This window comes from Xiphias gladius, chromosome 11, assembly GCF_016859285.1.
Source record: "Xiphias gladius isolate SHS-SW01 ecotype Sanya breed wild chromosome 11, ASM1685928v1, whole genome shotgun sequence".
NCBI lineage: Eukaryota > Metazoa > Chordata > Actinopteri > Istiophoriformes > Xiphiidae > Xiphias > Xiphias gladius.
Genome location: NC_053410.1, coordinates 15934822 through 15947038, shown reverse-complemented (window position 1 = coordinate 15947038; position 12217 = coordinate 15934822). Strand labels below are relative to the sequence as shown.

The 12217-nt window shown below is 38.3% G+C and overlaps 2 protein-coding genes across 2 annotated transcripts; one reads left to right on the top strand and one right to left on the bottom strand.

Moving 5' to 3' along the window:
• The first annotated feature begins 551 nt into the window (after positions 1–551).
• On the top strand, positions 552–7990 carry rab23 (RAB23, member RAS oncogene family). Its single transcript, XM_040139358.1, has 7 exons — positions 552–1038; positions 3669–3902; positions 4286–4371; positions 4701–4857; positions 5024–5106; positions 5206–5298; positions 5391–7990. The coding sequence occupies exons 2-7, from the start codon at positions 3748–3750 to the stop codon at positions 5522–5524; spliced, it is 708 nt and encodes a 235-aa protein (XP_039995292.1). The 5' UTR covers positions 552–1038; positions 3669–3747; the 3' UTR covers positions 5525–7990.
• A 15-nt stretch (positions 7991–8005) lies between these two features.
• On the bottom strand, positions 8006–11802 carry bag2 (BCL2 associated athanogene 2). Its single transcript, XM_040139359.1, has 3 exons — positions 11464–11802; positions 10946–11055; positions 8006–9911 (listed from the first exon to the last, which is right to left on the bottom strand). Exons 1-3 carry the CDS (start codon positions 11583–11585, stop codon positions 9517–9519), a joined length of 627 nt encoding a protein of 208 aa, XP_039995293.1. The 5' UTR covers positions 11586–11802; the 3' UTR covers positions 8006–9516.
• Between the last annotated feature and the right edge of the window lie 415 nt (positions 11803–12217).

Sequence of the window (12217 nt, the reverse complement as noted above, 5' to 3'; positions counted from 1 at the left end):
TATGGGCAATTTAAAACCATGATCACAGACCTCCCTGCCCCAGCTTGTAACTGTTTTAACAAATTTTATTACCTCTTGTCTGTATCTTCATGTCTGTATTTTCTTTTCTTTTTATTATGCCTACTTATTTTAATATTTTTTAGTATATTTATTATGTATTTCATTGTTTTACTCTGTTTTGTTTGCCGCCTAATGTAATCTCGGCTTCACTGAAAAAGAGGGCTACCCTCATTTTGCTAATATCTCTGTATTTTTACTTGAGAATAATTTTGAATGAAGATCGAATTGGAGATTTTTTTTTTTGTTTGTTTGTTTGTTTTTTATTCTCGCATTGATACTTTCATTGGAGGAAGGTTCTGAATAGTTCTTCCCCCACTGAGGATAGGGGCATTGGGTTTGAGTCGGCAACAGATATAAAAACATACAAATAACACATATGATAGCTGTGGAGAAAATATCATAATCAGGAAAGAGTCATTAAACATTTAATGGCATGGGAACGACTTCAACATTTACAGTCGTGAGAACTACAAGTGTTCTCACGACTCCTAAGTCGATACGTGCGTTTCATGTCGACTCTCTTGCAATGGGCACTCTTTGGCTCTGCTGCCTAGCAACAAACATTAGCGAGCTGGTCAGTTGCCTGGTTAGCTACTCTCATGCGCAACGTAGTTAGCTGAAACGTAGGCTTGCCGATAGATAGTAATGCCGATAGATAGTAATTTTCATCCCGTAAATGTCACAGATTTTACTCAGTTGTCGACATTAATTAAACTTTATCTGCTGCTTTGAAGCGGAGAACACTGGCTCTGTGCAGATATTAGCTAGATATCATTACCGGGAGGAGCAGAAGGTTCTTTTCTCGGGGAAAAGTGGCTAACCTTAGCTAGGTAACCTTAGCACCAGAGTCACTAGCATCTCCTCTTTCCAGAGAGTAGAGCAAAGGGAGGCTGTAGATATGTGATTGTGGGTTAGCTGGCTGTTTAGCTTATCTAATGTTGGCGGACACCGGATGACTCGCAGCGTGATTTTTAACAGGTAAGAAATTGCTCGCTCTGTGGGTTTCATAGCTTTTAATCCTCGCTGACCGGCACGTTTCCTTCAATCAGTTTTAACGGGCTACACTAACAGCTGTTCGGTACTTGAAGCTGCTATTCAACAGGTCATATCTTGACCAAGGCGAGGGAGTCTAAAATGGGCCAATAAAGCCCAATGAAAAGTTGTCTAACGACTTCCCTCCACTCTCACGCTTTGGAAATACTACCTTACCTACAGCAACAGTAAACCTCGGCAGAAAGGAGTAGTTACACCTCATGACATTATAATATTTTTATTCTCCCGTGCCCTAAAATATTGGCCTTAACGGTGCCCCACCTTGAGGCCTGGGTAAAGTAACGGCGAGCATGTGAATATGACTCACTGTCTAGGAGGGGTTTTATCTTTAGGTTTATTATCTTCTACATATTTAACAGAGTTCATTTATATGTGCATTGTAATGCTCAGGATACCTTGCTACCATGTTATGTAAAGGACAGATCTAAACTTGAGATTCTCTCTTATGTCTTTAAAATAGATATGGTTTGAATGGGGTATTGATGTCATTATAGGTGGAAAAAATATGATAACCAGAAGACCCTAAATATAGATAGGATAGTTATATGTGCAGGTATGGAAAATGACCCGTTCAACTGGTTTAACAATCAAATTGGTGTTTATCATACTGGAGATAATGGGGAGTCAAACTGGAACTGACCTTTTCAGCCAGCATTTTTAGGTATTTTAGAAATCATTGTGGGAGAAGTCTGATGTATTACTTTGTATTGTTGGATTGTACAACACGTTGTGTAGAAAATTCAAGGTATAAAACATGATTACAGTGTTAGACAATAAATAATTGCCCAACCCTATTAATGTTAACAGCATGATATTTAAAATTAAATTTTCAGTCATTGTGTTATTTAGCAGACTGTTTAAGACTAGTGGTCAGCTCTACTCCAAATATAAATTATGTTGTGCTGTGGTCTATAACCTTTAGAGAGTACATAGTCAGCCTCAAAGCCTCCCCACCTTGATTCAGTTTCTGTGACCATAAAACAAATTTAAACTACATGTCTAGAAATAATTAGGCAGAGATTTGAAAGACCTGTAAATGTGTAACTTGGTTTGTGAGATGGCAAGTTGAAAGAAAGAAAGAAGGGGGTCCTGAGTGTTCACTTAAAATGAGTGAGATCAACTATAGAGATTGCCTGTTACCAGAATATGAATTAATGATACTCTGGTCTTTGAGCCACAATCAGTTATTGTGCTATGTTTTGATTTCAGTTTATATTTTACATATTTCATATTTAACTTAGCTTTTCTTTAACTTTAGTACAGCTTTGAGATTGCCTGTTGAGGTGAAATCTAAATCCAGACTATACATTTTGTGTGTAAAACTCCACATGAAAAGAGTGTATAAATAAAGAGCAGGCTGTTTCAATGTAACCCGTATTTTGCCTTCATGTCAAAACAACTGCTGCATCATGCAGCTCTATTATGGTTGATGACTAATACCTTCTACTGCAATACATATTGTGACTCAAATCCTGACAGGCTGTTGGACACCACTGTCACACGGTAGGTTGTCAGTGTCCATCGGGAACAGCTTTCCCACAATATGTTGTTTAGCATTGCACTCATCAGCTACATGCATATAACTGTGGAAGACTTGGTTGCTATGTGTAGTCTGCTGCTCTCAGTGCTCATGGAAGAATAAACACATTGCCCAGTCACTCCGAACAAGTTCCCTGTAAAATTTACAACGGTTTGTTCAATTCGAGCACACACATAATAATTTAAAGGACAACTCCTGTCATTGTGTATATAAAGTCATTTATTAGAGTGTGCCTTCTCCCTAGATAAATTTTTATGGTAACCTATAGTACTGAAAGTAACATAATTTCAAATTGGATGAGCTATAAAAATTGAAATTTGATACTTTTAGAGTTTGGACTGTTGGCCAAACAGAAGGCGCAATTGCTGTAGGCCCTGGTAATTTGAAAATGTGTTGTTATTTTTGACATAGAAGTTTAATTGGAAAATAAGATTAATCAATAACAAAAATAAACATTTGTTGCAGCCCTAGCAACTTGTAATATAAAGGTACCTGTATCTTCTAAATTTTTGGTTGTACTAGATAATAAATGAGTATAAGAAAAGTTGACTACTTAGACATACCACCTTTATCTAACCAATTTAATCAGAGCTGCTTTTTGGTGGAAAAAGTGCTGAGCTGGGATGCTTCAAATAAAATGGGATGTAACCACTGATTTATATATATTATATATATATATATATTTATGTCATAGATCAGTTATTATAAATGTTACTAGTTGATCTGTATTCACGAGTTGGGCAGATCAGAATAAAAGTTTTGTAGATTCAAAGATTCACGACTAACCATTAAACAATAACAGACTTATAGTTGAGCATATTTTCTTAATTAATACACAGATATCTGTCAGTGACACTGGGGCTTCAAATGTAATCCAGATCAGGATGTATTAAATAATAATAATACGAGACAATATAATAGTTGAGCTCGTGCTGCTGTTTCAGCTGGATATGTTTTACTTATAGTACCTCAACATGTGCCACACATCAATGTTTGAATTATTTTATTCTTTCAGGTGGTATATGTGTTTGTGTCACATCACTCAAACTACCTGGGCGGAGTGGAACTGAGAAAAGCAGCCAGACATCGCCACCATGTTGGAGGAGGACATGGAAGTGGCCATCAAGGTGGTCGTAGTCGGCAATGGAGCTGTTGGCAAGTCCAGTATGATCCAACGATACTGCAAGGGCATCTTCACTAAGGACTACAAAAAGACCATTGGAGTGGACTTCCTGGAAAGGCAGATACTGTAAGTAGCTTGTTTCACAGAAGTTCTTGTTCCTCTATCAGTTATAGCCTTTATATCAAGTTACTACTGGGCTGTGATGTGCCACAGTTAAGTCATATATTGTATTTACAGACAACAATTGCATCTTAAATAATAAAGGATTTTTTAGTTTACAATAATCAGGATCCCATAAGGTGCATAACTTTAATTTTATTTAATTAGGAAACAGTAAAGATAAAATGTTCAAATGTTCTGTCTCCAAGATATAGCTCTTACAAGTGCAGGTTTGGTAAACTTACATGAATATTACAGAAAAACACTAAAGTGCTGTGCTGGTCAGGCTATTGTTAGGCTATCTAGAAATTATTACATACTTTTCCCTCATTACCTGCTCCTCGTTTTAGTGTAAATGACGAAGAGGTCCGACTAATGCTTTGGGACACCGCTGGGCAGGAGGAGTTCGACGCTATCACCAAGGCCTATTATCGTGGTAAGACCCCAACAACTGTGACAAATATAATGCTGTTGCCTTGGGGTCACTGACCTCACTGACAGCTGAGGTTAAGTTTTTATTTCACACAGATTTTATGGTTTACTGGCAGTACGGCATTTAACCAAGGCACATGCTCTGGCACAAACAGCACTGCAAACATACCTAAATAGTAAATCCCCTGTAGGGCTGTTTTAAAGTTGACAGAGTTTTTACATCCGCAGGGAGGGTGAATTACGCATCATACTTGCATCAGAATAAATTAGGTCTTTTTTAAATGAGTTAACAGCATGAAACATGAATTGTTGTCACGGTGTCTTGCTTTCCAGGCGCGCAAGCATGTGTGCTGGTCTTCTCTACCACGGACAGGGAGTCATTTCAGGCTATTGACAGCTGGAGGGAGAAGGTGGAGGCAGAGGTTGGAGATATTCCCACAGTTCTAGTGCAGAACAAAATTGACCTCCTGGAAGAGACTGTTATAAAAAAGTAATTTTCTTTTCTTTTCTTTTCTTTTTTTTTTTTTTGCAAAAATCACACTGAAACAGTAAAGCCATTGAATATCAAGGACAAATGGTAATGACTGTGAAATGTAATTAAAGCAGTATACCTTACCATTTATTCAAGATATGTATTCTCTGTACTTGCATTACAGCGAAGAAGCAGAAGCTTTGGCTAAAAGACTTAAGCTGAGATTTTATCGAGCTTCAGTAAAAGAGGACCTTAATGTCAATGAGGGTGAGTTACTGAAAATTTGGACAACTGGTCTTATGCCAGTGAAACAGTCTCATTCTGAATGTTACTGTCATAACATTTCTTTCGGTTCTCTCTTTTTAGTTTTTAAGTACTTAGCTGAGAAGTATCTTCAGCGACTCAAACAGCAAACAGCAGAGGAGACAGAGGTGGTCCATACAACAAGCAATAAAATAGGTAAGAATCTTTCTGTAAATCAACTGTTGTGTTACATTTTAATTTTTTTCTGAAGTAAGGTGACATTAATCATAAATTGTGTTTTTCCAAAGGTGTTTTTAATACCACAAGTAGTAATGTCTGCAACCAGAGCTCCACCAACGGCAGAGAAGTCATCACCTTGCGACCTAACAAACAAAGGACCAAGAAGAGTAAAAATCCTTTTGGAAATTGCAGCCTACTCTAGATAGATTCTTTTAATTTTAGTGACACACTATTGTTTCTAAGACTAGATTGGTCATTGTTGTAATCAATCGAGGTAGCCACATTTAGAGACCAAAGCCCACAGAGACTGGGAAATATTAATCTATATACCACTTTAATAACCTGATGTTTAATCTGTATCCCCTCAATGATGGTAGAATTTCCTTTGGTTCAGCCTTGGATCTCCATCAGTCATCTGTGCACAAAACCTGTCAACGTTTGTGCACTCTTGGGTCCTCCTTGTGGTTGCCTTAAGTAACAGCAACAGCTGTAGCTACATTATGCTGTGTCATGAATTTAATGAAACCCCTCAAAAAAAAAGAGAGTTACGTTTGTGAGTACTGGTGGGTTTTAAAAAAAAAAAAAAGTGACTTGATTTGCAAGCATCTCATCAAAATATGGAACAGCAAAAGTTGCACTCTTGCTCTGTGAAAACATTTGCTCCTGGTTGCCCAATCATGTTTGACATTTCAAGCGTGCAATATGTTTGCATGCATTGTAGAAGATACACAGATTATTTTGTACCATATTTTTCTAACTGTCAACAGAATATGGTTCAGACTATACTGTTTATCATGGACAAAACAATATCGAATCCAGAGTTAATTCTCTGTGCAGAAGTATTTTTGTACAATCACAACAGTGTTGAGCGATATTTTCACTTAAGTGTTGACATAGTGCCAAATTTCCATTTTCTGAGCTGTAGTTAAATATTAACACTGCAGTGATTTGGATGTAACATGGAATTAATAGAATGTGCTCCTGTATATAACCAAATATCAATAACTCTTGTCACAAAATATTCCCCTGTGTCTACTTACAATCCACTTATTTACAGATTTGTTCACCAAATTCTCAGACTTTCATGAAGTCTCGGACTTTATGATGTAGAACATGAGTTGAATTAATGATACTCTGCTCTTTGAGCCACAATCAGTTATTGTGCTATGTTTTGATTTCAATTGTTTACATTTGTCATATTTCATATTTAACTTAGCTTTTCTTTAACTTTAGTACAGCTTTGAATAACTAATTGGTTACCTTAAGAATCAATCATTTCCAATACCTTTGTATTCCATTTCACTATACTTCTAACATTTCAAACATAATCATGGTACAAGACCTTGGTTTTTATTTTTTGGTTTGCCCTCTGTAATGTCTTATCAGGTATTACTATTTTGTTAATATCATCCTGCTCCCTTTTTAATGGGGGAAAGGGAGAAGGGGTGGGAATACAGAATTCAAAAGACTGAAAGAGGTGTCTTGAGCAGAACGTAAACTCTTGCTCTCTGAAGGTATTACAAAAAGCTGACTATCAGGATTGGATATTTCTCTATTGAGGTGCTTGTGTGGGCCTGGATGTGCAAATCTCGTTTTTTCTCACTACATGAGGATACTCCAAAAAAGATCTCCCAAACTAATTCTCAGTTCTCATTACAGCAAGCTGTGAACTGTATGTCATTGCCTTCTCTGCATCAAGTCTTTTTTTTTTTTTAACAGTTTTTTCCCCAAAACTCATTATCTGAACGACACCGGTTTACCAAGCACAAAGATATGTGGGGTAATGTGGGATATCATATATTAAACCTCTCGTCTAAAATGATTAACATTTCTTGAAAGTATTTTACATGGAGTTATATTACATAGGAAATCTGGGAATACATGTGCATGCATTTTTTTGTCTTTTTAAAGGTTTTGTAACAGATCTCAGATCTGTTACCAGAGTCAGATGAAGTTCAAATGGGACTGAATTTGTTCATGTTTTTCACTTCAAAGTCTGTTGTGAACAACCCAACAGGTGTCCAACAAATATATCATTGGTACTAAGATTGTGTCATATTTTAAGCTTTCTCATTTGATTGTATGTTAACAGTTCTGTTTTGAGAAAAAAAGAAAGTGTGGCGTAAGTAATGCATGTAAGCCTTTTTTCCATATCAGTGAATGTTTTTACCATGGTTGCAATGCCACGATGCCTTGTCCATATTTACATTCTCCCCCAGTAACCAGTAAGCATTTTAGTCCTACTGCTGATTTTTCTTCAAAACTGCCTGCACAGTAAATGTGTAATTATTTCTCAAGCTTTCTCTTGCTTGTAATATGTTGTTTACTTTGCCTTTTTGCTTTTTGACTGAATGGATTTAGTGCACTTTATTATTAAGATGGCATATAATCTTAAAGAACCATAAGTTAAAACTAACCATACTTATGTGCTGTCACTCAGGTGTTGTAATAATCTTTGTGTTTTACTGTGTCTCTACTTTTTCACACACAACTTCATAAACCAATTTCACACATTTAGATAGACAAACCAACATATGTATGCTTACAGTCTGTCAAAAACAACAATCATTGTTGGATTTTCATTTTAACAGTTACAGATGTATCACAACTTGAAGCGCTCCACACAGCTGTGCAGGTTGGGGCTGGTTGGACGGTAATCTGACTTAAATAAAACTACTTTTTTCTTCGGCATCCAGTGTGTAATTTCAAATGACCATTATCTTCTGTCAATACAAGCTTTAAACCAAAAGTTCACATTTAAACATTTTGTTTAGTTGCATTTGGTCAGAGTTAACAGGGCGAGATAATCACAAAAGTGTAAATGTTGCTAAAAGATGGTGTTCAGCTCCCCATGAAAGTTAATCAAGTAACCTAGATGGGCGTGGAAGTTTAGTCTTGACCCTGGAAACTAGTTTGACAGAAAAAAAACAAACTCTTTCAACAACAAGTCGCATTCTTCATCAGCAAGTGGGGTTTGCTCAAGCTCTCTCCATAGAGGAAGAACATGCGAGATGGTTGAAAGCTCCTAAAAAGCTAATATGGGGGCCTTGAGTTAAGACTTTATAGTTAAACTTACTAAGATGTTTATAGCTGACTAGCATGTGACTATAGCACTATGTTACCATTGCCCCGTTGAAGTTGTTGTTTTGTGTATAGCTTTTTACAGCAGGTGATTGTTTTGGCTACGTCTCCACTTTAAAAATATCTTTGACACTAACAGCGTACAGTCTATAGACTAACTCGTGTATGTTACTGGATAGTTAAAAAGAAGACAGCAGACAAGCGCTCATTCAGGGTGTTATAACCTACTGGCTGTAGAATAGAGAACCAACTGATAACTGTATTCCCATCTGTTACAGCAATAGGACGCCCCTGACACATTCACTTATTAGTCAAAGTGTTTTTTTTATTTAGTTTTTTGACACAATCTAACATTAAAAACGGCTTTGTGCAAATATGAACTAAAATCCACAGCTTAATGTGATTTGTGTTGCCTTCACACAAAGAGGTAGTGTATGCACTCCCCAAATTCTTAACCAAGTGCCTGATCCAGAAGGTGAGACAGTGAAACAGAAAAAGATACTCAATGAACACTGGATTCATTGAGCAATTTTCTAACCTTAACCAGTGCTCACCAGGCACATTCTTTCACTGTTATTTGGATGCTCTTGTGCTGATCCTCAGTCCAGATGTTGGATAAGTCACTTTCCTTATCACAGTGACTGCAACCTAGATATAAAATAGCTATTAACTGCTTTTTACACTGCAGTATCACCTTGGTAGACTATATACTGACACATTATGGTCACTTATTTATACGTTGATTTTCAGCACTGGATTTTCCAAGAAAAATGAACAAACCTGCAATGAGGAACTATGCTGTTGTATCTTTTTCTGTCTCAAGTGTGTATGTGAACAAGCATGGTGTAGTGGATTTAAATAATAAACGATTCGTATTAAGTGGGTAAGTGTATATGACGATAATGTGAAAATAAAACTTGATTATGCACAGAAATCACTTTAATATTCCTTCCGGGTGAATGATAATGTGTGTTCACTCGTGAGATGTGCTTTTCTGTATTTTTGGCCCTAAAGTTCGGTATCACTGTAATTTGTCCCTTAGTGACTGGTCTGGGTTACGACAGAGTGAGGTTAGTAGCATGTAAGTCACATTTTATGTTGTGGTGACGCGTCCTATTGACTGCCATTGGCTTGCGGGTCCTCCAGTTTTTGGTGATCCATAATCTTGATGTTCTTTACAGCATTTTCGACGTTCCTCAACAAAGTCTCCAGCCTCTGCTTGATCTTCTTCTGGTCTTCCAGGGCGCAGCTGATCACTAAGGCCTGAAACTTTTGGTTGATGGGGACGGGCGTCGCCTCAGTCACACAGGCCGCGTGCAGAGCCAGCAGCTGCTGCCGGCCACCGTCCATGTCATCCAGTAACTTTTTCACTATTTCATCTATTATAGATCTGGCCTTTTGCAGCGCCTCCTCCTGCTGGGAGTTTCTGATTGTGCCAACAGAGATCTCCACAGACAGCGTTCGGCCCATTAGACGATTGGCGGTTAAATTTAACTCCTCTCTCTCCCCTAGAAGACATAAAGTAAGAGACAATTCAATGCTCCTTAAATAAATTAAATACAGTGGTAATACAGCGGTGGGCAGAATAATAAGAACATCGATGCAATCTACTGTAAGGGGCCGAGCAGTGGCAAAGTGTCACCTCACAACAGGATTCTTGTCCTCATCCTTACTGTGTGGAGTTTCCTCCCACCATCCAAACAAAAACAAGTCGGGTGAAATGTGATGGTATTGGTTATTGTATGCTGCGATGTCGGGATAGGCTCCAGTCCTAGTTTAACGCAACGCAATCCAACAGGATGGCACTGCAGATACCTGCACTACAATTAACTACGCTTGTGGAACTTATGGAACTTAATTTTCAAGACTGTGTCAGAAAGGTGATGATTCAACTCTGTGCACTTAGTGCACTTTTTTCCATGCAGTTGACAGATCAAGATTCTAGTATCATATTGCATTATATTGTATTATATATTTAAATACAGCATGTGTGTATATGCAATGCAACGAAATACACTTAACAAAATTGATACATAATACATTATAAGGTTCACAATGGTGGTGTTTATGGAGGGATGTTCATCTAATTTCCAATCCCTGTATGTACAGTATTCTATAGTTAGACTATGGTACTGTATTGAGTTAAGGTGGACATACTTCATTTGGGAAATCAGAAATTGGGATCCATATAGTTGATACATACCGTATGATTATTTGAATGGAAGTGCATGTCCTACATTACACTATAAGTATGGGTTACTAGGGGGAGTCAGGGTTAATGCGAGCTTTTATCTTCTCTTGGGTGGGATGCAAAAACTATCATGTTGCCTTGTTCCTTTTTAAATCCCTTGGGGTTCTTCAGCACCACCACCCAGCTATCATACGACCTTCCGAGCATAACCTCACTGGATCACAATGTTACAACGGCTACAAACAATGTGTGGATTAAAAACACACCATTATAGTCCATATCCATTGTAGTTTTTGTTTTCTCTTCTTCTTCCTGTAAAGTCATTGTTAAAAACGCAGTCGGCAGCCTCACCAGCACAGATGTTGCGTATCTCTTGACTGTTCTGTATGGACTGAATCATTTCCAGGATGCACTCCCTTTCCTGCTCCATGGCCGATGCTGCCTCGCGTAAAGCCTCCACCCTGGCACAGACAGAAAAGAGTCACAACCACCGCCGTCCACTTACACAACCCCGTCCTGTCGCTGCAAAAAAATAACGGCTTCCTTATCATGCTCAGGCGATGAATGGGAATATCACCATCAATCCACGTTAGGGTGCAGGGACTAGTGATTTTTCTGTTGTAAGATCCCCACCTACACCCACTAATTTTTTTTTTTAATTTTATTTTATTTTAAATCAGAGGCGATCTGCTGCAGTTTTGAAAAATTGCGACAACCACTTTCTCTCCTCTACTTAGGATTACGTTCGTTTGCTTTATGAGCCGGGTTCACTGAAGTTGTGAGAGGCGTGAGCAGCCATACAACGTCCAAACAGCTCCTCGAGTATACGGTGTGTACCGCACATATCAAGGCCTGTTACGTGACGGTACCTGGTTTCCAGCTGATCCAAACTTTCCAGGAGTCGTCCGGAGCGATCTGCCATGGACAGCGTCCTGCTGAACTTGCTGCAGGGAGCTTCGTTCATTTTCGCCTGGATTTTTGCTTGAGCCATGATGGTGAATGATTTTTTTTTATCACTACTGTTATTATTGTGATGACGATCCACGCCTAAGACCGAATCCCGTGTGCGCTCAGCGCTCGGAGCCGTCCGGCGAACAGTAACGCCCCAGGGAGAACATTTCCTAACATGGGCTGCAACTTCCTTCTCTCGCTCCTCGTAGAAGTTTCCCGAGGAGCCCGGAACAGATCAGTGGTTTCCCAACGTCGGACCCGAGGACCCCCACAGGTCCCTGAGAAGCCCCACTGGGTCCTCAAGAATACTTAGACTAAGCTTTAGTTTAATTTACAGATGTTTACATATAACTGCTTTGACATTTGTCACTTTTTTCACATTTCACAAATGTCTATAGGTAAGGGTGTTTTGTTTTTTTGTTTTTTTAAAGCAGAATTTGGTTCTGTTGCAGTACTCATTACTATGGCTTTGGAAACCCCGGCTTAGAGTGGGCTTGAGATGACTGGGTTTTCGTTTGTTCATTCTTAACATATCTGATAAATTAGATAAAGGGCAAAAACTCTTCAACTTTGAATCTGCTCTTGGAACATTTTACTGATGACACGGATTTCTATCACTGACTAGGATATCATAAAGTATATGGATTTTATGGATCATCAAACAAATCACCC

What these genes read in the sequence shown, in the direction of transcription:
- rab23 (XM_040139358.1), top strand. Translation starts at nt 3,748, where the DNA reads ATGTTGGAGGAGGACATGGAAGTGGCCATCAAGGTGGTCGTAGTCGGC. An exon ending in TTCCTGGAAAGGCAGATACT is followed by an intron (nt 3,903 to 4,285) that starts GTAAGTAGCTTG and finishes TCCTCGTTTTAG; the next exon opens with TGTAAATGACGAAGAGGTCC. An exon ending in CACCAAGGCCTATTATCGTG is followed by an intron (nt 4,372 to 4,700) that starts GTAAGACCCCAA and finishes CTTGCTTTCCAG; the next exon opens with GCGCGCAAGCATGTGTGCTG.
- bag2 (XM_040139359.1), bottom strand. Translation starts at nt 11,585, where the DNA reads ATGGCTCAAGCAAAAATCCAGGCGAAAATGAACGAAGCTCCCTGCAGC. An exon ending in TTGGATCAGCTGGAAACCAG is followed by an intron (nt 11,056 to 11,463) that starts GTACCGTCACGT and finishes TGTCTGTGCCAG; the next exon opens with GGTGGAGGCTTTACGCGAGG. An exon ending in GATACGCAACATCTGTGCTG is followed by an intron (nt 9,912 to 10,945) that starts GTGAGGCTGCCG and finishes TATGTCTTCTAG; the next exon opens with GGGAGAGAGAGGAGTTAAAT.